General features: G+C 47.3%; 2 protein-coding genes across 3 annotated transcripts in view; one reads left to right on the forward strand and one right to left on the reverse strand.

Moving 5' to 3' along the window:
• Positions 1-933: 933 nt before the first annotated feature.
• LOC144164319 (uncharacterized) lies at positions 934-24,612 on the reverse strand. Of its 2 annotated transcripts, XM_077694814.1 has the most exons (9): positions 24,316-24,612; positions 22,007-22,102; positions 16,571-16,649; positions 14,165-14,248; positions 13,487-13,534; positions 9,977-10,047; positions 9,792-9,871; positions 4,417-4,478; positions 934-1,049 (listed from the first exon to the last, which is right to left on the reverse strand). In XM_077694814.1, the coding sequence occupies exons 1-9, from the start codon at positions 24,350-24,352 to the stop codon at positions 995-997; spliced, it is 612 nt and encodes a 203-aa protein (XP_077550940.1). In that variant the 5' UTR covers positions 24,353-24,612; the 3' UTR covers positions 934-994. The 2 variants fall into 2 exon arrangements, with proteins under 2 accessions (XP_077550940.1, XP_077550941.1); XM_077694815.1 differs by lacking the exon at positions 14,165-14,248 and having other exon boundaries at positions 24,316-24,610.
• Positions 24,494-24,974, forward strand: part of LOC144163870 (uncharacterized) — a 36,763-nt gene continuing 36,282 nt past the window's right edge. Inside the window, exon 1 of the mRNA XM_077694548.1 lies at positions 24,494-24,502. Coding sequence (XP_077550674.1) covers positions 24,494-24,502 — 9 coding nt within the window. The remainder of the gene's footprint in view (positions 24,503-24,974) is intronic.

Genomic DNA, 24,974 nt, shown 5'->3' on the forward strand with positions numbered 1-24,974 from the left:
AGCGAACAGAGGACAGCGTATCGCAGTGGGACGCACACCCTCGCTTCCGACACCGCTGCTGCGCATGTCCATCTCTTTCCCCTGGCCACTGCCAGGTGACGGCACCGGTATCCTCGGCCGTGCGTTCCGCGGTTCCTATTTCAATCGTCCATGACTGTACTGTAAACATTATGCACTAAGTTTTCTTCGAGTTACGCCGTTGCTCTTTCTAAAAATCTTGGTGCATGATAGCTGGGACACTGTGCATAACTCTTATAACTATTATACTGAAGCAGCCTTTTATCTTTTCCAGGTTTCACCCGTGGACGTCGTTTGCTGGTATGAGGCGACCACAAGCAGCTGGTACACTGCAGAACCCAGAGAAATCGTGAAGTTGCAACTGGACACGTCGCTGGAAAAAGCTTCGGGGCTGTGTTTGCGCGTGTACTACTTAGGGGACGTTACGTATCCGTCTGCTTTTGGGTAGTTGCAAATATTCCTTCAGGTACCGCTTGGACGGGATGGCATCGACGAAATTCCATCGGCGCTCAAAATGGTGCGCGATTTGCTGATATAATTATACTTCGTCTGAGTTAAGGTCATAGCAACGCTGACACGCTGGTTTAAAGCGGCATGAAGAGTTTATCTGAAGATTATTTTATAGTTCCTGTCTGTATTTCTGGGATTCCTCTGTGTGGAAGCATTCATTCTTGTAAGTTATTGGGAATAAAAAAGTTTCACTCAAATTTAAAATTTGTTTAAATTTCTTGCTCTGCGTTGTCCCTCAGCTTTGATTCAAAATCTCGACCTTTGCAGCAATCCATTTCATATATTTTTTTAACAACCCAACGAAATTTTCTGGATGCACAACTCACCTTACTGATGCGTTTGTGAAGGATTACTAAATGCGGGCAGCTGACACCACCATTCCCCCGTACAGGAAAAGCAACGGACTCAGCAGTGGACAAGTGTTTATTCCAGCAGACACCCCAGGGGAAAACATCATACCAGCACGCTATGCAACGTAGTCCAGAGGACGATTGAAGCCTCCCTTCCGATTCATGTACTGGCTGCAAAGAGAAAGAACACATGCACACACACAGTGTTAGACATGCTTCTTTCTGACTAGGTTGAGTGTGTTCTAGTCAGGCAAGTTACACAAAATACGGATTAAACACCTTAAAGGCCAGCCTTCTTCTTCCGCTGTCTTTTTTTCTCGTGTATTCGCCTACTACACTGCCCTTCAAAATGTTAAGGTATGTCAACACGTTTGCAAAGGCGTTTTTATAGCATTTTTTCTTTGTTACATTTTGAGAACCACCAAACATTCTAAAATATTCTGCAGAAAGAATCATGTTCTTACTTTAGTTGGTTAACAAGTTATAGACAATTTTCTAACAGCTGGTGAATTATTCTGAAACTGAAACTAAAGCGGTCCGGTAACAGAAACTGGAATATCAGCAGTGCACATTGAAAATTTTTCGGTGTATTTTAGTCTGATACGTAAACGATTATTCAAAGACAATATTTAAGGCATCCTTTTTTTAAATATTGCTCTAAATTTTCGTTAGGGGTGTGCATGCATGACCACACAAGCGTCTGTTTGCTTTCCGCTCGCTTTATGCTCCCGTGTGAATTCTACTGAGCTAGTCATTCTGACAGGTATTATTCTTAGTAGAAACAGTAACAACATAGGCTGGATGTTTTAATAGAAAGGCGTCGTCAAGTTCGCTAAACAGGCGACAGAAGCGAAAGTTTCGTGAGGATCAGTACACAGTGAATGCTCCAACCAAAGACCATGTGGACGCGAAGGCATCGGAGAGTGCTTCAAAGCTTGGAAAACAATTGTGCAGTGCCGCTGCGAGAACCTTCACTGCAAGGTAATGTGGTTATAGGTATGCGGACCCTATCGTCTGTTTTCGCACAACTGGGCTGGTTTGCGCAAGACGTCCAATGAGCCTGCCCATCCCACTTTTTGGTGTATAGTGTTATGCTCTGGGACGCTTTCCCAATAGCAACAGAAGTACAGCAGATACTTTGAGGCCAGCAGGCATCGAACCTGGCAACCACACTCCCGTACCCCGTTGTACCAGGGACCAACACCGCGTGAAGAAGGGTACGCGCCAGTCAATGGGTGAGACAAAACATCTCCACAAGAAAATACGGGCAGCAACGAAAGACAGAAAAGAGCTCGTGGCACCTAAGGAGGGCCCTAGCAATGAACCTGGTGAATTTTAACTTTACGGGGCAAGATTATTGGGTTTGCACACCAACCAAAAAAGTTAATTCTTGTTTTTCTCAAAATTTGGTTTCTAGCACTTTCTTTTTGTGCGAACAGTTGGAACTTCGAAATGAATAACTCTTTTTCAATAAAACTTCGCAGGTTCGTTTATTTATTACTATACTGTACAATGAAGTAGGAGTTTTAAAAACAGACGGTAAGTTTTGATGAAGTCACGATTTATTTAAAGGAATAAAGACGAAAATTACACATTTTTAAATTTTTTTCTTTCCTGTTATCACTATAACTTGATTCGTAAATATTGGATGGCAAAGGTCTTAGCTAGTTGCCCAGAAGGGTTAGTTGGGTAAATCTGTGCCAACATTTTTGCAATGCCTACAATCCATTCAATAGTTATGAATGTTCCCATAACAGGCAAGTTTGAGGTATTTTTAGGCAATAAGATGCATGAATAGCGTTATTTTCGCTATTTTTAGCTCTTGAATATCATAAAAGATGATCCTTTATAAGGTCCATGAGAAATAAAAATTTACTGGTCGAAATTTTAAGGAGTTTGGGAAAAGGTGGTGACATACCTTAAAGGCCAACTGCAACGAAAATTTACCTGCCCCAAATTCTGCTTCAAGGTGTGGTATGCACCACTCTTGTGACCTAATTTTAAAAAAAAACACGCCACTTCAGCCGACGCAGCACCTCGCGGAGTGTCGCCACAACTTGCCGCCACTGCGGCGAACTTCCGGATTTGACATGCCAGTCAGGTCACCCGTGCGGTCGTCACCTCTCATCAGTAGCCCTTTTAAGCGCGGCCTCACGCGAGTGGAAGTGAAATCCGCTCTCTTGCATGAATAATTTCTTTCACGCGTTTCCGTAATGCGAGAAGCTGAAGAAGTTTTGGGTTGCCAAGAAATGAAGAGCAAATTCGAAGAATGCCGGGGCCGGTCTACGCGAGGCAATACACCGTCGGCGAGCGAGTACGGCAGTTGCACAACGGCCGATTTCGAGGTCGTGACGGTGGCAGCAGGCTCTCGGTCGACTCGACGAGCACGCGAGACGCGTGAACGGCTTACGCGAGGTGATAGATACGCTGCTCGTGTGGCTGGTCAGTGCGTCGGCGCACGAACGACTATGGCAGCTGTATGGCGCACTGCAAGCTCGCAGCCGGGCGTCGCAGAATGGCCGACGCGAGACAATACACTGTTGTCGCGGCCGGTCGACTCTTCGAGAGCGCGAGTACGGCAGGCGTACACTGTTGTCACTGTTATCGCCCGATCAGGGCGCGAACAAGTACAGCTTGCGGCGAACTGCACGTGCCAGTCAAACAACTTCGTCAAAAAACAAACAAATACCAGCTGCTGTTACATTTCTCTCACCAGTTAGAAAAAAAAAAGGGGGGGGGGCACATTTGGCAACATTGAGCCCCAAGAAAGGTCACAGTTTCAAGAGTGCTTTTGTCGATGCATGGCACCATACTATGCTAACGGAAACAAAACTGCCCGTGTAATAATGAATTCTGGGTTTGAACTTTGATAACATGCGCTGAAATCGAATTCTTACAAGCTAGCTGGCATGTTTCGACGCTTTCCTCCCACGGTAGCTCTTTTTTTTTCTTCTTTTCTCTCACAAACACAGGATAGTTCGGTCGGCACAGGGCATATTGGCTGTGCCGGCGATCATCTAGCGTTCAACAGTGCCTTTTGGGTACCAATTTCCTAGCTCCTAGCTTCACCTCTCGCGGTGCCTGCATTTACATTTTACAGGACGACTATGGGCGCGTCTCTGCAGCTCACAGCGATGCAATAATGGTTGCACGCACTTCCCCACCCCTTTTCGCGCATGTTTGAAATGCCTGAAGAAACGGACGACCCGAAACACATCGAATACGCGCCGTCATCTCACAGGCAGCCGTGGGAGAATCTGCCGGCTGCGCCTACTCGATTCCCGAGTGTAACGTCACTTCCGACCGTCCGAAATGGCCGCCCTTTTTTTCCAGTTTCGGTTTGAAAAGAGCGTTTTTGATCTTCGTTTACGGTGCAGCAATGCACATTTGGGCCTACAAATTTTGCAGGTAGCAATTTTTAAGGTAATACTACCGGAAAATAGTACATTTAAGGAGCCGAAAATTCTGTTGCAGTTGGCCAGCCCTAACTTGCCCAAATGTGGATTCTTTTGCAGTACGAAACAGGCATCGCACTCACCGATACTTGCGCTTGTGGATAACGTGCACAGCACCCACATTGTTGCCCGGTATGTGCTTGCCCTGCGAGTGGGAACAAATGAACACACAACACAATGCCACTTTGAGACGGAAACAGATTTGTGCGAGCATTAGGGAAAATATTTCCCGGCCTGCATTCTCAAAAACTACTGGAGGTGTGTGCGTGTGTTGAATATTCGAGCCTTTGAATATCTGGCAAATATGCTTTGCTATTCAAATCAAACTGCAGAGCACCTTTAGCGTCTGAAGGATTAGAAATTCATGAATAATAATAGAGCAATAAAAGTCTTGCTCTGTTATACGATATTTCTTTAAAGATGCAAGCATCACCCCACCACATGTCCCCCGTGGTTTGGCTTCACTGCATGCACCCAAGCTGTGCAACAAAGCCTGACACGTGCCAGCCTTGAACCAACGCTGCCTGTATAAACATTGCCAAACGCATCGCGCGCTTTTCAATGGGAAGGGTACGGACGCTTAGTTCCGGCACTCATCCGCTATTTGGTGCGTGCCGGCCTTACATCACTGCTCATGAGTCACGAACGCTGCACCCACTTCTACAACGTGTGTCTGTCAGCTTGCCTGTTGGGCTTCAAGAGCCGTTTTGCTCACATCTTAGCCGCGACGGGGCGATAGTACTGGGGTGCACTGAGGATCTCGTTCAACGAGCTGCTCGCTTCATACTTGCTGCATTTTTCCAAACATAACTGACGGAGGCGGGACTGAAATAGTGTAAGAACATATTAATTGCATAGACTTTCATACTAATATCTACTAGAGGGAAATCTGTCGCTGCAGTTGTGGACCGCCGTGGGTGGCGCCATTGCCGCTAGCGATGTTCCTCACCTACTTGGCTTAGCTAGCTATATGGCTTCTTTTTTGTCTCGAAGCCAAAATCAACAAAAGAGGATAAAATTTCTTTCTTGTTCATCGTGCATGAGGCTTCTACATAATCACTGACAAATGAATCTTTTTGGAGGCTCAATTTCAATTTTATGATGATAAAACAAATTTGATGAACCTTCTAAAGTAATATTGTTAATTTTTTGCAGCCAGAGCCAACTTTTCAGCCTGTTCATGAGCCAAGCCAAGGACAAGTGGAACGTGCCTGCCCGGTACATGACGGAACGCTCGCCGAAGCGCGGCTCCCCTAGATAGTGGCGCAAGATTTCCCTCTAGTGTATATTAGTATGAAACTAAATGATTAATTGTCGGGTAGACAAATAGCGAACAAAAAAACGATATTTTCGGATGATGCAGCCATTATTTTACTGATATTTTTCTCTCTGGAGGATTTAGGGAAGAAAAAATTGCATGCACATTTTTTGTTCAGGCGCTCACTTCTAACATTGCATTCCAAAAATATCACGTGCTTGTACATTTCAGAAGATTATAGAAAACAAAAGGATGAGCAGCTGAGGGTCCCGCCATGCTCTCCGGGCGCTTCTACACTACAGTCCTCAATTTTATAAGTGCGTGCCAAAGCGGAGTGCGAACAGCAAGGACAAAACAAGACTGAAATGCGGAGGGGATAGAGGGGGGATGCCCCACTCTGAAAATTGCAGTTACCGTGATCCAAGTAGAAGCGTGCAAAGCTGGCATCAGCCTGCTTCAGCACAAGTGATTTTGCTCCGTGGCAAAGGCGGTTTTATCAGCGACGGACCAAGACAGACAGGCATGTGAGAAAGAAGGCGGCGTAGGAGCGCCCCCTGGAGAACGCTAAGCAAACTGTCAACTATTTTGCATAGCTTCCGAGAAGCGGCGCTGGCCGGTGGACATGAAAGCACGCAGCAAGGCTACAGAGCGGGGAAGGATAGGAGACAGCAACGGGAGAGTGGCTGTTTGGCCATTTTTCGCTCACGCAATAGGCAATGATTATACAGGCGGTGTTGCCTTGCACAAAACAAGAATAGGCTACAGGTGGTGAGGTGAAACGCTACTTGCGCAAAATGCATAATCCAGAAATGGGTTTGCTGGCGGTATGGAGGCATGAGTGAGGAACTGAGCACTGCTTGCACTAAGGTTGCACCAGACACTAGCACGTGCCTAGTCTCTTTCCAATGACTACAGCAAGTCGAATGCCCTTCCGCCATTCACGGCATGTTAAGAAGGAACCTACATTTCTCCTACAGCCCTTTCATTGCTTCCAGCGCCGCCTATTTACGTAGCACCAGCCTTTAAAGAGTGCTGCCACCCAGTTCCACTTCCTTCATTGCTCCAATTCCGCTAGATTTGGCACATTTGCTTCCTTCCATTTCCGCCGGCCATATTTATGAGCGATTTGACGCATCAGTGTTTGTTGCAAATTACATGTACACTAGTGGGTTCGCGTGCAATATGCCGATGTCTACTCTCGGCTGATATCCGAGTGGAAGGCAAGAACAAATGCAGGTAGCTAGCATTGTGACGCAAATGGATGGCAACTCCTGGTCCTTACCGAGTTTGGGAACCTCTTCTAGCGATCCGTAAGTGCTATTTCGTCCCATCCACCTAAAAAAACAATCACCTTTCTCCCTATCGGCAATTGGATGCACTGAGACAGATTCAACCAAGCTATTTCTGTTCAACAATAGTTGTGTAATCAATTCTATTTGTGGCTACCTTGGCTTGCGTCGCGAAGATCGGTGATGTGCGTGCCTTTTATGTGCCAAATAAGAAAGCTCTGCCCACATTGCTTGTAGTACAGGCATAATGAGGCTCGCCTGCAAGATCGTTGTGTGAAAAACAAGCGTTATTACTGTCAGAATTCCTCAAACATGACTAAAACCGGACAGATCTGACAATATCTGTTGGCAACTTAGCTAGATAGAATTCTCACAGCATGGCCATGTGCAGAATTAGCCGAGAGGTAATGCCACCACCTCCTGCACTTCAATGCATGTGACAGAGGTTGGTGGTTTGGGCCTCACCACCCCCCTCCCCCCCTCTTTTTTTTTGCTGTGACAGTTTATAAGGATACTTTTTTCTTCCAGGATATCCGCCCCGTTCTTGCCTTTCTTTCAACCCGCAAGTGATGTTTGATTGAAACCTCAATTGCAAGACTGCACTGCACTTAGCTTCATGCTTTGAATCCAAACGCAAGATTGACGCTCCCGGGCAGGTAGTCAGGGCTGTTCACTCCACTCACAAGTTCTAGTTACTTCGTGGCAGCGTGTGCCACACTTTCCTTCCACTGCCTTGCCATTTTGGCCAAAACATTCACCTTTAATTTCCTGTAACGACTTCTCATCAGTACATGGACACCTAGGTACACTAAGTTCCAACTGCCCAGGATACGTCTTGTTCGTAGCAATGTTTTAGAAGCTCCGTTACAGACTAGGGTAAAGGTATTTGTACTCAAAAATATTCGATTCAATTCACCGTGAGTTTTTCCTGAATTTAATATTCAGGTGTGCCTCAAGGTTACGCCATTGCCCTCACTTTTACAGTTCTTTTGTGAGCAATGTCACAACAAGTCCCCGCCACAACACCTCCTAAAATCTTGGCAGAATCTAAGACCTCAGCAGGGGATAAGGCCTTATAACATCAGGCCATCCCTTCTTAATGAAGATTGTTTCTTCCCTCCTTCCTTTGCCTGAAGAGCTCACCCACAACCGTATGCGCTGCAAGACCCCAGAGTGGCCGTACTAGGAACGCTGCTGAAATGTTTCCACTCCCAGTTCTGCTCGTACTTTAGAAAATGGGCACAAAACGCACAGACGCAGCTGAATCCAGAGTCACCCAATGTACAGCAGCAGTGAAACTCCCCCCGACCCCCCGTACTGGGGGAAAGCAGGGGGCAGGCTCACTACCCTGGCATTTGTCGACAGACATGACGTTAAGCACTCGAGCCATACCTGCAGCTGCTGTCATATGTCGTGACAGAAGAGCTGTGGAGGAACATCAGTAAGCATTAGCCAATTTAATGTTACCAAATGTGAAAAGTAATTACTGTCCAGAAAGGTTTTGTTATTATACGCTCAGTTTCGTCCCCTGGGTGCCATGTGTGATGAGGCGCTGTTCGAAGAGCACGAGAAGTGCTGAACAAGAGGGGAACGAGCTGTGGTCAGAAAAAAAGGAGGAGGAAGAAAAGAGATATGAAGAGAGACTAACAGGGCATTGGCCAGGAGGAGGAGGAACAAGGTGTTCGGGGAGCCACCAGCAAACGACCAGGGAACCTCAAATCCGAGCCACATCTCCCCCCGGAATCACCACCCGGTAACAATGAGGCAACTTTCGGCCGTGACCAACCATCGAGCGCACGGGTCAATTCCAACGCATCACCTCTTGGCCGTAGAAGCCCCCATGACAAGCGCGCCACTCTTAGTGCTCCTAAGCCACCGACTCCCCACACACCATCCCGAACTTTTGAGGGAAGGACCTTTTTGTACAGCGATTGTACTCATCAGATTTTTTAGATGCAACGCATCTCTTTAACTCGCCTTGTCCTGCGTTGTTGTCGCGACGTAGTCCGCATCCCTCCCCCATTCTCCTCGCTGCGGCAGCTGCGCGCTCCGCCGGTCTCACTGCAGCGTGCAGCTTGCGCTTGGCTGCGCTCGCTCCCGTTGCCGTGCTAGCTGTGCGTCAGTGTGCAGCTTGCACTCGGTGTAAAATTTACACCATCTTCCCGCGAGGGGAACCATGGGGTAGATGCGACGCATCGGGGGTGAACATGCTGCGTAAATAGGATACACAACAACAGCAATCCACACGCTGACATCGCTAACATAACGGAAACGCAATGGCAACCCGCGATGCGTCGCATCTACCCCACGGTTCCCCTCGCGGGAAGATGGTGTAAATTTTTTGTTTCTAATTTGTGTATTTTGCTACCTGTCCAGTGAATATCATCTTTCTTTGTGCGCCGTCAACACACCTCGTCCTTCTCCACGAGTTCCACAATCTGCATTACACCAACCCCTCAGCCACAAGGAAGCAGCGGTGTTTGCACAACCAGTATTCTGATATGCAGCTTTGCAAATGGTGTAGGGTTAAACTTCAGCTCCAGTTAAACGCACCATGTGATGCAGACAGTTCTGCAGCGGGCAATCAGGATGCCCACGGCCAACAGAAGACACGAAAACGTGAAAAGCCAAAAAGTGAAACAACTGCCCTTGCAGCTGACGTCAATAGCAAGTGTCAGTGCAGCAAGGCGTGTACCTCACCACGATGCAATGCTTTGGTACAAGGGTGCGCCCACTTCGAATGTCGACCTACTGCTTGGCTAAGGAATACTCACTCGCGCACTGACGACTGAGACCTGCTTCTTGCCAGTCCTCAGCAACATCTTTGTAAGGGAACCCACCCATGGCGTTCCCTCACCACTCACTAAGCATCGCCACGCATGAATGGATGCACCCAGAGGGCAGCACCCACTTTGGACGAGTCGAAGCTGCCGAAGCCCATGAGCTTCATCATCTCCTTCTCCTCTTCCGTCTTGCCTTCCAGGTCCTTGGCTGCACACAGGGAGGAAGGGAGGGATCGCACCGGGGCTGTCACCATCACCGCTGGCCGCTTATTAAAGGGGCCACGAAGCGGAGGAAGAGAGCCAAGCCACGTACCAGTGATGGGCGGCCGCTCCAACAGGAATTTGGGCAGGGCTGCGGGGGTCTCCACTTTGTCCTTGCGTTCCCTGCGCGCACAGGATTAACCAGCTCACGTCAGTGAATGACGCCACCACGGCCAACCAATCCGCACTGGTACCACCCAGCAACTCAAGTAGACCTGGTGACAGGATGCTACACTGCACTGTGTCGAAATAAAACAGCCAGGCCTCTCGTCCAGCAGTCTGGAAACAAAGGCATGCCCAGCTAAGGTGGTGCAAACTGCTCCTTTGAAATGCTGATAAGGAAGATGACCCTCAACAAGGCCTCCAGCAACAAGCACCCGAGTGCGCACAAACAATGACAGCAAGGACTGACGCAATTGAACCCTGCTACAATGAATGCTCCTGCTCCTGTTCAACGAAGCACACCTTAAGGCACGGCTGGGTTCCTACCTTTCCTATATTGTGAGCATCAGTACAGCCGAGCCGAGTTTATAATGGCCACAGTTAAAACGAACCCTCGGTTGCAATAAACGAACCCAGCACCACCATCACAGTATGCACCAAGCCTACGGCATTATGTTTCAGATATCTTGAATGCTCGCAAGGGCGCAGCAGCCTGGGTACAGCAAAGACCAACCATTGTCCGAGTGCGGCAGGCGTTTGCAGTGGCCCTTTTTCGACTGGCTTTCCTTGCACGCGAAGCATCAGACGTGCCGGCTGGGATCACCCCGTCCTCTTCTCGACGGAGCTGATGGAAGCCGGCAAAAGAGAACCACAGGGGTGAAAGACCACACAGACGTCCGCTCCCTTTCCCCCACCCCTCAACTTCCCCCACCACCAAACTCAGGAAGGGGGCAACGGTAGCTGACACACGCACTGCCCATCCACTATTTCCTACTTTCACTAAAACGAAATGAAGCTCTTCCACCGAGCCACTCTACCTCCCAAAAGAGGGATCCCCAGTAAAGAGGCCATTTCAATGCACAGCCATTTTTAGTAAGAAAGCGCTACTACTAGCCTAAGCACACTGGATTTCGCCTCTGCCTGAGTGTAGCCTCTTCTGAGCCAGTACGGAAAAGAAAAAAAAACTTTGGGGGGCCAGTGTTGAACTTCGGTCCAGTCAATTGTGAAGCTGATGCCTTACAGACTACACCACACCAGTTGGATGCTGCTATCCACTCATAAAGCATCGAATGTAATGTCTGCACAGTGCACGCTGCTACAGATGCCACCACCTCACCTTCTGCGCAACAATGCCCACACGCACAGGTGTAATATAAATACGGAGAGCAAATACCCTAAAGAAGGGGATCACTGCAAGCTCAGCAACAGAGGCAGGCCCAGAGCGGTAGAGGTGTATTCGGCAATGCTGTATCAGCAGAAATTCATGCTCTTTTTGCACGATCTTCTGCAGTTGGCTTCCTAAGCTGCCTGCCACTTTTTAATGAATTAATGAATTTTAATGAATTTCAAATGAGAAGACATCCCTCTGCCACAGAAAACTCTCGCAATGGTGTAATGTGGACAGTTTTCATGGAATGTTCTTGCAGTCGCAATCGTCTCACTATGCACAAGACATAGCAGAGCAGATCAACATATGCTGTAAACTATGTTTCTCCCAAGACCAATGTGCGTTGCTCTGCGCTACACGGGGCAGCCATACAAGAAGTGGAGATATACAACAACTAGAGCGAACTTTCATTCCGTACCGCGAAGAACTTTACTCCAAACAAGACATCCAGAGGAAGTTAATAAACGGCGAGATTTAGGTTTGAAGTTTCCCGATTCGGGTTCAAAGGAACGTGGGGTGAGGTGATATGGGCCCCTTGTGACTGCTAAGCAGCTTCAAGTTGTCGCTTTGCCTATCGTCCGCAATTTGTCACAGGCGAAGGGTCCTCAGCTTTCTTTTATGCACAATAGACGCACCTATAATTTCTGGTCTGAAAAATGCGGCAAAAGGTAGCACTTTAGAGCATTCACGTAGATGATTACAGCTAGCTTGTACGAGTCATACGCAGAAATATGCCATGACATTTCTAGCACATACAGCATGAGGTTGACACCGGCAGACAGGCACTACGACAATTATGTGGTGAAAAAAAAAGAACGGCCAATGCCTCACTTTTCGTAACAAAGGCACACCCCAGAAACATGTGAGAACTCTGCCTGAAAGACGCATCTATATTGGGGATATGCGGTACGTCTTAGTGTTGGGAGGCAGAGGCTGACGACCTGGCATCAAAGTACTCCCTGTTAGAGTGAGAAGGAAGATGAGGGGGGAGTCACCGTTTTATGGAGGTGCATAGGCCATAAAATGCCAGCTGAGCAGAGAGCACAGTCTCGTCGCTCAAGTCGCTCGCACATGTGCAAGCCACGGGGCGAAACACCCATTGGAGCATACGCTGTCGAGCGACCACATACTGTCGCCACGAAAACTAATGTGAACGTTCATAAGGCTTTGCAGCTGCAATGCTGAAGGATATGACAGTGGCACCTGACGGACTAGATAATAGACGGGTACGCTAAGTTGTTGCTGCACAGCTGAGTGCTGATCACGGGGATTCTGCAGGTCTTGAGTTCTGTCCATCTGATGGCCTTCTGTTAAAAACTAAAGCGCGGGACACTAGGACATGCAACGAATCGTTACAACTGGTTGTTAGGACCGGTTTTGTCGTCGTTCGCTGGTCGGAGGAGGCTCACGACGTGCGACGGGCAAGCCAGATGCAGTCGTGTCATTGCAGAGGAAGTTTCTTTCAAAGCCCCGAGGTGACGCCAGTGGCAATTCCGAGTATTTTGTGGGGAGCAGCTCAACGCCGCTGCCGCCACCGACCCACGTGCTAGAGTGCACTAGAAGATCCTTCTAGTACACTCTACGCACGCTGTCCACCTGGTAGACACACGTTGCCAGCGGTACCTACAGCATGGACGAGTGGAATCATGGGTGCTAAATTTTTTCACACCGTCGTACTGAGCATATAAAAACGAAATGTGTAACGTAAATAGCACTATTCATTTTCACTTCAAGTTGATAAATGTTTTTTTTTTCCTGCTGGGATTTCGCTTGCACATATCCAAATCGGCCGGCGTGCGCCTAAACAGGGAGACAACCATGGAGCAAGAATAGCGGGCGGAGCAGCGCCACCGACGCATCGCACGCTCGCATTGGACCACGTGTCTCAAATTCATGCGTACAACTAGTTGTGGCGACCGTTGTAACGATCAGTCGCATGCCAATCGCATGATGTAGTCGTCCATGTGTCTTACGCTGAATGCATTCTTGCGCAAAAGATGCCACTGGCTGAATCCCTGTGATGTCGCCTGGCCTCTGCAGGGAGCGAAATTTCCCCTCCCGTTTTGTGTTTGCTCCGTGGGGTAATCAAACGCTCTCTGCTCACTTCAAGCAACATTTTCTTCTTCCCTGACTGAGGCCTAAAACGCTAAAATTCCGACATTCTCCCGATATTGTTCAGCTCGCCAATTACCCCCCCCCCCCCCCCCTCCCCCACAGAGAATGGCGACTCACCTGCTCCTAGACCTCCGCCTTGGAGAGCGGGAGCGTCTTCTGGGCGACCTACGGCAGGACAGGAACAAAAAGGACAAGAGAGAATTCCCATTTGAGCACCGAGCACAGTTAAAGCCGGCTACATAAGACAGGGCACCAACTCAATCTGTAAGAGCATCCAACTGCCACATTCTGGGTGCTATACTGAAAAGGTGGCATTGCCCATGTGGCTGCAAGTACATCTGTTCAAGATGGGATTGTTCCAATGACTGTAGCACATAATTCCCCCCTGATATGCCTACCAGAAGAACGTCCCCCAGAAATAAGCCCTGAAACAGCAACTTGACACGTAGCAACAAGGAATGCAGTCTGTTTTAGTGTCCGTGGTTGTAATAAGTGTCCTGAAGACTGGGTAATTTTAATCACATGAACAGCAAGGCTTCAATGCAAACCACTTGGTCTCTGCTAGGCAAGACTCACACCTCAATTCTGCCTAAAAACAGCAGTAGTTAAAATATGGAAGGCATGACAACAAGCCAATGCCTGCCTTGCATATTTTATCGGAAAAAAAAATCAGAACCACGCAGCTTTGAAATAAAAGTAACCCAGTAAATAGGAACGAGCAGATGCCGAATGAATTTCTTCCAATCGGCACCTGCATTCGTTTCCTCTTGTTCTTTTTTTGAACTCTTTACGTACGTGTCAAACATACTCTCCATGGTCAGCCAGCTTAGACAACTCGGCACATGGCTAGGCGGGCTATCCCAAGGCTGAAAATCATTCCTGAAACCAGAAGGCAATGTTGCCGTCACACAACGACGCAATCAGGCAACCCACATTTCCGAGGTCCTGTTGGCTAACCCTCCATTTCGGTTCTCATCGGCTCTCAGTAGTTTCAGTAAAAAAACCTATGACATTTTTCTCTTTCATGAAAACCTGATGACACTATTTATGACCACTCAATGGCCACACACAGCACACACCAGTAACTATTCTAACTATAGAACGAATTCTGGTCTGTCCTTCTCTCACGCACACTCACCTAAGTCAAAACTAACGAAAAATGCGCTAAACAAGAAGGATAAAATCCTTCTAAAATAAACTGCTGAATTTCAGCCCAATGTGCGCATAACACAAAAAAATTAAAAAACCCAACTGCTTTCAAGTTTCCAGTAAACCTTGTCATGTAAGAGGCCAGAATGAGACCACAGTCCTTACATAAGGCTTTTTGAAAGCAACGCTACCAATGTTGCAGAAGCTTTTCTTGGCTGCATGAATTTTTTGCCAACCTGCTGGAGAAAAAAAAAAAAGTTCCTGCAACTGAAACACAATACCAGAAACAGTGCAGGTCAGAAAGCTTCCAATGCATGCGTCACTGAGTGCTGGTGCAGTAGCCTCATTCCAAGCTGTCAAGAAAAAGTGTTTTATTTCGCACATTCAATCTAATTTTGCTCAGAGTCTGTTTTCGCGACTTCCATCAGCTCGGCAGTCTCATTCCTGGACATTTACGCACAATCTTGGGACACTTTTAAGACGCATGGATGGGCAGAGCTTGAAGTAGGCCCATCCTGGCAGAAGGCAACGGCGAGAGATGGAATGCGAAACCACCTACTGCAGTCACGGCTCTTCAACTGTACGGAATGTGACAGTTTTGACACTTTTCAGGCTAGAGAAAATTTTGTGTATGTGATGGTGAAAAAAAAAAAAAAAAAGAACATCAGAATGGTGAGGGTTCTATAATGGTAATGAATGGATGGAAAAGTAGGTAGGCAACTAGACCTTCCTGAACCCAAACAACTGCCAGGTTTACCAAGGTGTGCTAATCAGTAATCCCACAGAAGGGATAAGCTACTGAAGCAGTGGTTCTAGAATTTTAAGGTTGGGACTTATCGAATGCCTCTTGCCACTTTTTTTCCGTCACATTTTTCTTACTGAGTTTGCTTGCATCTTATTTTAGAGCCCCAGGCCTGCTGGCAGATGATGTTATTTCCAGTGTTGCAAGTCGCTGCACTTGTCGCACTAACACGTTCTAGCTTAGCCTCCACACTACGAATCTTATAGCAGCGTTACTTCCGTTTACATTTATAGAACACCCCCTTTATTTATGGGTGTTCCACTAAACATCATTTATGGAACACTAGCTCACTCAATGCCCCGAAAGGGGGAGTCACATAAGCCAGTGTTACATAAAAGGGTGTTCTATAATTGATGTCAGGCAACTCTACCAGAAGATTCATGTACAGGCAAAGTTTTTTTTATTCAGGACAGCTTGAGATGAGTGCCAAGATTTCAAACGTCAAAGACTTGAAATAAGTGGAAAGAAAGGCAAAACACAGAGCCCCTAATGTGATTTTTTACACGTCTAAAAGGTAACGTCATCCGAATCAGATGACAGGAGCTTATTTAGGGACTTGCAAATGGAAACCTGGAACACGACTCGAAGATCAGGCACTTGATGGCAGTGCGCATATCAATCAGGTACTGGTTGCTTGAAACACGTTCAAAATAAGGTTCTTGTGCGACAGGAGCTGCACTGGGGCTGCTATGGCAACTCACACCATCAGCGCCAGGGTTAGCCTGGACCACTTGGAGGTGGTAATGCGCGTTCAAGCATCTGCCTAACAGCTGCCACTGCTGGGAATGGGGCACACGGCCTCTTGCCCAGCAGTGCAACAACTCAGCCAGCCACAGGGAAGACATGGCGGGTGACTCCAATGTGCGGACGACAGCGACTCTTCTCACGCCACCATTCACGAAATCTGCAGTGGCTGGCAGTGCGTCCTCAGATGCTACCAGAGGCCGTCACCGAAGGCGCAAATGGAAACAGGCGTGCGGGGAAGCACCACAAAGGGGGAGACTGTCCTTCTCCACACTGGCTGCACCCCCACGCTACAGGTAAGTGGCGCTATATTACAGGCACCAAGTCAAGCTTGCACACTCAACTAAACGTTTGAACAAACACAAATCTGGCGTAGTAGCTGCGCTCTTTTGTGTGAAATACGTGCATTCCTTTCAAGACTGTGGAGCTGAAAGACACCACTTATTCCTTAGCCAGGGCCAGCAAAACGGGTGCCAAAAGGGGACCGAGAGAGAAGAGGCACGTACCGGCTCCTGGGTCGACGCCTTGGAGGTGACCGGTTGCGAAGTCTGGGAGACAGAGAGCGAGACCGGCTCCTGTGGCGCTCTGAGGGAGACAAGGGCACACAGGGCGTTCTCATTCAAAGCTGCCTCCCGCCAGACGCTATGAGGCTACCCACGCACGTTTACACTTTCCTTCTGTTCCCAGGTTTGCTGATTCGTTGTTGGTTGCAGACCACATTTAATGTTTCATTCAGCTTCAGGGCCTGCCACAGTTCACCAGGTTGCCTAAAAACTGAACCTTCTGTCTGCCTGGGTATGCTTTTGCGACATCATCATTCTTCTGTGTGTGGACAGGTTTCGGACTTTGCAAGTGCAGACTAACAGAAAGCCACTCTTGCACTAAGAACTCCTGCCCATGAGGGGCACTCGCACAGAAAATGGCTGACACAGCAAACAGTGCCCAGGCAGACGAAGGGCAGACGTCACTCAAAAAATTAGCCATTTTACTCAACGTAAAAGCTGTCAGAAGTGCAGAGCAGTGATTCGCCATAATGGGCTGCAGCACCGTTATCCGCTCACTGCTACCACCCAATGCAATTCAAATTTCCTGCCTTCGCAGTGCTCGCGTGCCCCCTGCCTGAAACTGCGCCAGCAGGAGTTCTGTTCTTTTTACGCTTGCTCTTCCTCCCACGCATGCCGACGTTGCGCTGTCATTTTTTTCGCTTACTATCTCACAAACCAACCCAATGAGTGTTCCGAACTAAATGAACGCGGGTGCTGCCGGTTAATTACATATATTTTGCCTCAAATGTTCCTGCAGTTCTGTTTGCACTAAACAACGGGGAGATGTATGACAAGCACCAGCGGTTCACGAGTTTCCAACAGTCATGACTATTTCAACCACTTAGTTTTGAAGCCTCTGCGGGACGCCCTACGGCAGAACGCCGGGCTCTACTTGGGTCCGTCATCTCGTGGCACCGCCTGATTTCGGCAGTTGCTTGACATCCAGCATTGCAGCTAGCTACGACGACAAGGCTAGCCCCTAAAGTGCCCTGCACTTAAAACAAAACAGCCCAGCAAGAGGTGCCCCTGAATTTCGTGTCAAAGGGTCAGCCAAGCAATTTTTGTTAAAGTTGGCTTTCTATCCTAAATGAAAGGGCATTACTTGAAACGCCTTGAACAAAATGGTTCTCCCGATAGGGCCCTCGAATAATTGAAAGCGGCATTTTCATATCGATCAGCCTCATAGGCAAGCTGCCCAGAAGAATCCTGGCAACCGTGACAGTGGGCCGCATGGCAGTGTACTTTTAACAACTGCACATGAGGTGAAAAGCAGTGTTCAAAAACTTGTCCCCGCCTAAAAGAACGATAAAGTGCAGCCTTTCCTATTCCTTTGTGTGTGTTTTTTAATCGTGCATTGAAAGCAACGCAGCTGTTTGTATACGAACAGTAGTGTCATGCTGAGACACTAGATGGCGCCACTTTTGAGATTTCACAAGGTTTAGTGCCAAATTTAAATCGACTCCAATTTACTCACAAATTCCTCGCGGTTACCCCACTGTATAAATCATTGCTTTTCGTACGAGCTAGGAGACAAGCACCCCACAGGAATCGGCTGGATGTCCCTGAAACTAAACGACCGCACAAAATGTGACCTTCCTGCAAGAAATCTAATCCGCATGAAGGAACGTGTCTGGAAAAGGAAATGGCACTGTGGGAATAGCGGGAGCTTTGCAGCAGCCTGCAGGGAGAAGAAAAGATGAAAAACTGGGTGGGCAGCAAACGGGTGGGCCAAGAAGGAGGAGGCAGAGGAGGCAGCGAGAGGAAGTTCCATACACGAGCTCATTAGTTCTCTCTGAAGTTAAATTTGTCATTTAATACGCCGACATACCTTCAAGTTATGATTTGAAAAAAGATTTATCTGTCGCTAGAGGCAATTTGTACTCACAGCGAGAACGCAACAGGGCATCTTAGAATTCCTGATTGCGCGCACACACGCTCACTCAGTTGTTCTCTCTATGCCTGTCTCTCTCTTGCACACACATGCACAAACACACAAAGACATCAGTTTGGCCATTGTAGAAAACACTAAGGGAGGCAGTCACGATGTTTGGGTGTTGTTTCGAATTGTGCTTGGAAAAATAACCCAAGCCAAAAAACTGCTCAGCTCACCCTGCAAAACTGGAAAAAGAATTTTTTTTAAATGCCAGCGTTTTGTATAGTGGGGTGACCACTAGGAATTTCCAAATAAATTGGTGAAAACATTTTAAAGACTTGACACCAATAAACTGTCCAAAATCTCAAATATGGAAACATGTAGTGTCTACGCGGGACACTGCCACTCGTATAAAAGCAGTTCGCTCGGTTTCAATGCGTGAATGAGGAAACCCATAAAGGAACAGCAAAAGCTGCACTCTACCACTGCTTTGGCTCGGGACATGATTCTAAACACCGCCTTTCATCTCGCATACAGTTACACTACGCTGACACGCGGCCCACCGTCACGGTTGCAACAGCATCAGTTGGCAGCATAGCTACAAGGCTAGATATATCGGAAAATTCCACTTTCAAACATTTAGGGCCCCCACCAGGAAAACCGTTTCCGATCGAGGTGTCATTTGGGGTAAAGGGCACATACGCCAATAAACCTAGGCTGGCTGTCCCTTTGGGAATCTGCAGAATCATCCAATGTTCACTGAAGGCAAGCAACAACACCACCACCAGACCTTGTTGGGAAACTCTAAAGCCCCTTGCTTCAATCAGACACGCTGGGAAGGAAGCCTGTGGAGAAATGCCCATGCAGGGCTCAAAGTGTGCACAGCAAACGCGGATACGCATCCTGGACGAGAAATCCAGTGCGAAAGCAGAGACCGCACGGCTCGCTTCAAAAAAGTTCTTCCCTGGGAATATCATGACAAGGTCCTCGTTACGGACACGCAGTCGCTATCTTTTAAGTTTCCATCTATGTTAAGAACACACTTACAAATGTGGGATAACTGTTTGCTTCAATGTGTTTCCTTTTTTATTCACACGTGTTTGTGAGTGAGAATGATGCTTTTCACCTCTTTCATGCCCAAACAAAATACGCCATGGGGCTAGAACGGCTGCCTTTACAGTATAAGTACACTGTGGTTCTTTCCAGTTATGGTGATGCGCTGTTGTGTTGACGCAGCCGTCAATTATTCACCGGTTGTGTTACCTTTCACTCGTGCTTTCCTACTGTTTCCTAACAGTGCAATGTTTGTTTTGCCTCAACATTGCACATCAGTACGTAAACATCTGCACTAGAGAAACATTACTCTGACTTCCTTTATGTTGACGGTTACACATACAATGCAAGGTTAATATGCGTGGGAATTATTTTGGATCAATACTTTATCTAATTACGTAACTATTATGCAAAAAAGGTGCCCTTGATTCACCACCGTATTTCCGTATATGTATACTGGCTTTGTTACGACAATTTATTAAACGCATTTGCTAAACATTATTTTTAAAATTCTTGCCTTCGCACCTGCTCTGCTGTGGACAAAAGTCCACGTTATAAAAATGAGAGCCGATGAAATGATGGAATAGTCACCAATTAAAGATCAAGATGTAGACATGTATAGCAGGTTATCAAAACCCCATTTTAGCTGAAAAAACCAAACATAACAAGCAAAGCAAGGGGACATTGCAATAAAATTTGCACTGGGTGCATATTGCAGAAGTAAATGCACCGACCGGGCTTGTGGCCAGCGCATGTGTGAATATTTTCACGCGGCTGTTTATGCATTTCAAAATGTGTTGCCAGAACAGCTTGTCCCTGAAAGACAACCGGCAGCGCCAAGAAATGCCTGGGAGTGCGTTTAAATGTGTTCCGGCTTTTTCCAAGAGTTCAGTAGGGCCCTGCTGTTCCCATATGAATTCTGAGTTTTATGGTGCTTATACCAACCTTTTTAAGCACTTCTTTAAGCATGTGAAATCGACAAAAATGGAAGAAGCTGCTCATATACAGGACATAGTAAGAGAAGTTTGTGATAACCTGGCACGAGCGCACAGTTGATTCTCGCAAATTATAAGCCGACCAATTGATCACATTGTTCTTACAACATCCCAGCTATGAATCTGGGCTGAAGACTGTAGCATTTTGAGCAACTTCTAAAACGTGTCACATACTATAGACCTGGGCATGTCTTGCAGGTCTCAACTACTAATGGTGGATACACCTCGAAATACCGTATTTTCGCACGTATAACCCGCACCAAAAATGCAAAAATTTTAGGGGTGAAGTAGAGGTGCAGATTATATGCGAGGTATTTCCTTTGGTGCACACACAGCGCAACAATATACCAACATGAAAAAATGTATGCAGCAAGACATATCTACTTACGCAGTCAGCTTGGTAAGTTCTTTTGCATAAACAAATGTGTAATGTTACCTAAGTAGTAGCTTTGGTCCATACTTTTATGAAGAAACTATGCGGGCAATACGCGGGGGTATATTTTTTTTTATTCGTCGACGGAAAGTGGGGGTGCGGGATATATGCAGGGGCGGGTTATACGCGCAACAATACGGTATACTCTATCCGTGGTTCCTTTGTATTTTGTTTTGAACTGCTCACCCTCCAATGTATGCTCACAGAAAGGAATGCAATGCATAACCTGAGCGCAATCTGAATGTACTAAGTTCACACTCCTACGAAGCAGCTGCCAACCTCGAGATGAAACATCTAAGGTCTAACAAAAAAAAAAAAAAAAAAAGGAGTACTTGGGAGCGTGCTTTTTTATGATCTCCAGAAGCTAGGAGTGCCACACGCTACTGTGGAGGACATTATTTTTTCTAGGGGCCACTGGACTGTTTGAAGAGAGACTCTTGTCTCCAGCTGGGATTTTTCAGTCCACGAGACAAAGTGATGAGTGGTGACTCTCTGTGTCTCTGACATGTTAATTGGATTTACTAGGCGGAGCGATTGCTGGCCGCTTTACGTAAGTCTCCCTCACCAAACAACACATACGCACTCCACAGGAATTTACTTCAAGGAGGGTGCTCCAACAGAGAATCTGGCAGCATTGTTGCGGGCACCTTTGCAGATCTGTGTTCAAACCGTTCTCAAATTCTAGCTTATTTCCCTATACTGTTGCATTTGAGGTCAACTTACGTCTGCACCAAAACCCAAGACTTGGCACATCATTTCACAACCAAGCGAAACACATTCTGGCCCCTTTCGAAGCACCTGTTTTATTGCCTGGAGTGGACTGGTTGCAAGGAAGAAATGGGATCAGTTTGGAGATTTGTTTAGGGTGTCCACAATAGTGGCGTGACAACCTGCCCGTGTAGGCCAGTGGAGCTCCGTGAAGGCCCCTCATGTGTCCCCGTGACAAAACTTGCAAAAGGCAGCACGTTAAGGGCGATAGCTCTGTGACAGGGGCCACAAACCGTGTGCAACAGCAGGGAATGCTGGGTAAGCATGCGACCCACCTCTGGGAAGCCGGTTGCGCTCCCGGTCGAGATCCCGGTCCCGTGGCACGTCTCGAGGGACGACATCCCGCTCACGCGACCTGGACCGGGCCCGCTCTGCGCAAAGCAACAGGGATGATGATAATTGTTAGTGGTTACACGCGTAAGGACATAAAAAGGCAACGAGCACCAAAACAATAACTACTTGTGAACTCGTGCAGAGTAGAAGTACAATCAGGTGGTCAAAGTAAAAGAGGGCTTAAAATACAAATGGTCTGTGAAAAGGCCAGGTTGTAGAGTACACAGTTTAATACTAACGAGATGACTGCTGTATAGTTAGGGTTACCAAGTGTCCAGAATTTTGTGGGACTGTCCCGACTTTTCATACAGCACCCAATTACTGCGCCGTCCATGTCAGGACAGGTATTGTCCTGGATTTGTTATAGACGGTCCAGTTAGAAAATTTTACGTGATTAACGCACGCCCAACAATGCGCGTCACACTACGGAAGACGAAGTTAGCACAAATTGCGCACATGCAGCAATGTTGCGGTGGTTGCGAGGGGCTTGCCTGCAAGCCACTGCATCAAACCTCCTCAAGCTTGTCATTTTTCCTGTTCCCGTCAGCAACAACCTTGTGGAGATGGTATTCGCGGTTATGAAGAGTTTGTGGGGAGAAGAAAGACATCGTATGCGCGTTGAACGCGTCCAGCCAGAGCTGCAGGCAAAGCTGAACTTGCCCGTAAAGCATGACACATTTTACGAGCGCATTTTAGCAACAATGAAGAAACAATGGATATGTCTGGAAGATATTGCAATAAAGAAAACTGATTTCGCTTGCTCCCTACATTAACATACACCCCCTCTTGTCCAGACTTCCATTATTGAAGAGTTGGGTATGTAAGTTAAACTATGGGTGGTATAAAATGCGGTGTAAAAATTGGATCTCTGTCCCGTTCAGGTGAAGGCACTGATTGCAGACAAAAACGCGGCTGCCTAGCTATAAACTTGAATTGCCTAGTTGTTGACATGGGGCACCTTTATGAACTCGCTGGAAATACAAGCGTTCAAACCCCGCTGCCCCGATAACCCAGTGTGACGCCCGTTTCACAACTCACGGTGGAAGCAGCATGTTTTGATATTTTGGAAGTGTCTAGCGTTCCATCTAGACGGAACGCTAAAAACTGCTAAAGTTCCGTCCAGACTGAACGCCAAATCAAAACTAGCCAATTAGCCACCATTTCTCGTCCTGGGATTTGGTGTGCGGTTTCGCCACTGACTACGGACGTTGTAGTCCTTGGTTCGATTCTCGCAACGTTTTTGTGTGTGTGTGTGTGGCCGTGGTTAGCGTTTTGTAATAGCCATATACTTCACACCCGCTTCACAATTCACCCGGTGAGAGCAGTCAGTCTTGGTTTTTTACTCCAGCGGCTCAACCGCTCCCGCTCACTGGAGCCAAGGCCTACGTAACCATCGCCAGCTATCCCCGATCACCTGTAATTATTAATAATGATTAATAATTATCAGTGACTCTGGCTAGTCAGTGAGCGGTAGTGGTTTGGCCGGTTGGGTAAAAACCAAGACCGAATGCTTTCGCTGAAATATTGTGAAGCGGGCGTCGGGTGGCGGCTTGATGATCCGTCTGGATTGAACTAGAGTTAGTCCGATCATCTGTAATTATTAATAATGATTAATAATTATCAGTGATTCTGGCTAGTCAGTGAGCGGTAGCGGTTTGGCCGGTTGGGTAAAAATCAAGAGAGAATGCTCTCAACGCGAGTTGTGTTTCCTGTGGATGGAACTTAGTGAAAGTTGCCGTTCCGTCTCGGAACGCTAGACACAGCCTTTGATTTTTCCCACACGGCCAAGGCAGAGTCACTTTTAATGATTAAATACTATTTATTGGTTTGGACGGTGGTTCTTCCGGACATATTGGTTGCTTTGGCTGGGATTTCGCCCCCACGTGACTATCGCTAGACTTACGTCTGATAATCTGTGATTAATAGTAACTAGTCATTAACACCAAACATGGCTAGTCAGTGAGCGGCCGCGGTTTGGCCGGTTGGGCATAAATCAAGACTGCTCCCACCATGACGTGTGAGGCGGGCGTGACATTAATTCGCCGAGGTAAAGGAGGGGGGAATTCATCGACGATTATTAGACACCAGCCATACACGGCAGCGGCACAGCCACAAAAAGAACCCGCAATAAAGATTGCAGTAGTTTCGGCTGTCGTCCCCGTCGATTCTGAGCACATAGATTTTCCTCTATTCCGGGACTTGAGATAAATACAAGCACTACTGACATGCGAAGCTTCGTATGCGAGCTTACCCCGTCTTTGTGGCGAACGAGATCGACTTCGACCCATCGGAAAGCAGAACTGGTACCTCGCTGAAGAACACGAGCCCCGGCGCCTTCACACAACTGTTGCTAGTGGCGATTCAGTACATAAACACATCGGTGAAAACACCGCACCATACAGTCACGCTGCTATAATTTAATGTCAAGCATGGAAAGGGTAGAACGGGCCGATTGCTATTACAATGGTAGCAGTTCTCCGCTTTCGGCGGGCCCTGTTCTGTGCGCCAGTTAACGCAATGTTTACGTTTGTTTTTTGGCTAGAGGCTACTGGCTACATATGGCCAATATGGCCACGTATGGCTAAATTGCGGAGCGCAACCTATTTTTCCGGCCTGTGGATTACCCATTTTAACATACAATGTGTTTTATTTGCTCTCAAAATAAAATTTTAACCTGCTATTAGTAGTTAAATTTTCACTACACATTTAGTTACTAGCGAAAAAAGCGCAGCAATGTCATCATCAACTCAGTGTCAGCTGTTTGCTCTTGTTTCCCGCCATGTTCCTCATTTTCAACAGTTGTTTACGAGCAACGTTGTTCGAACTCTGATTTGTGTTTAGAAAGTACCTGTTTTTGAAGTCGGAAACAACAGATCAAACCAACAGACGTGAAGCTACTCTACTGCCGAG

This window comes from Haemaphysalis longicornis, unplaced genomic scaffold (genome assembly GCF_048455015.1).
Source record: "Haemaphysalis longicornis isolate Haplotype H1 unplaced genomic scaffold, Haemaphysalis longicornis Haplotype H1 scaffold_13, whole genome shotgun sequence".
NCBI classification, from domain to species: Eukaryota; Metazoa; Arthropoda; class Arachnida; order Ixodida; family Ixodidae; genus Haemaphysalis; species Haemaphysalis longicornis.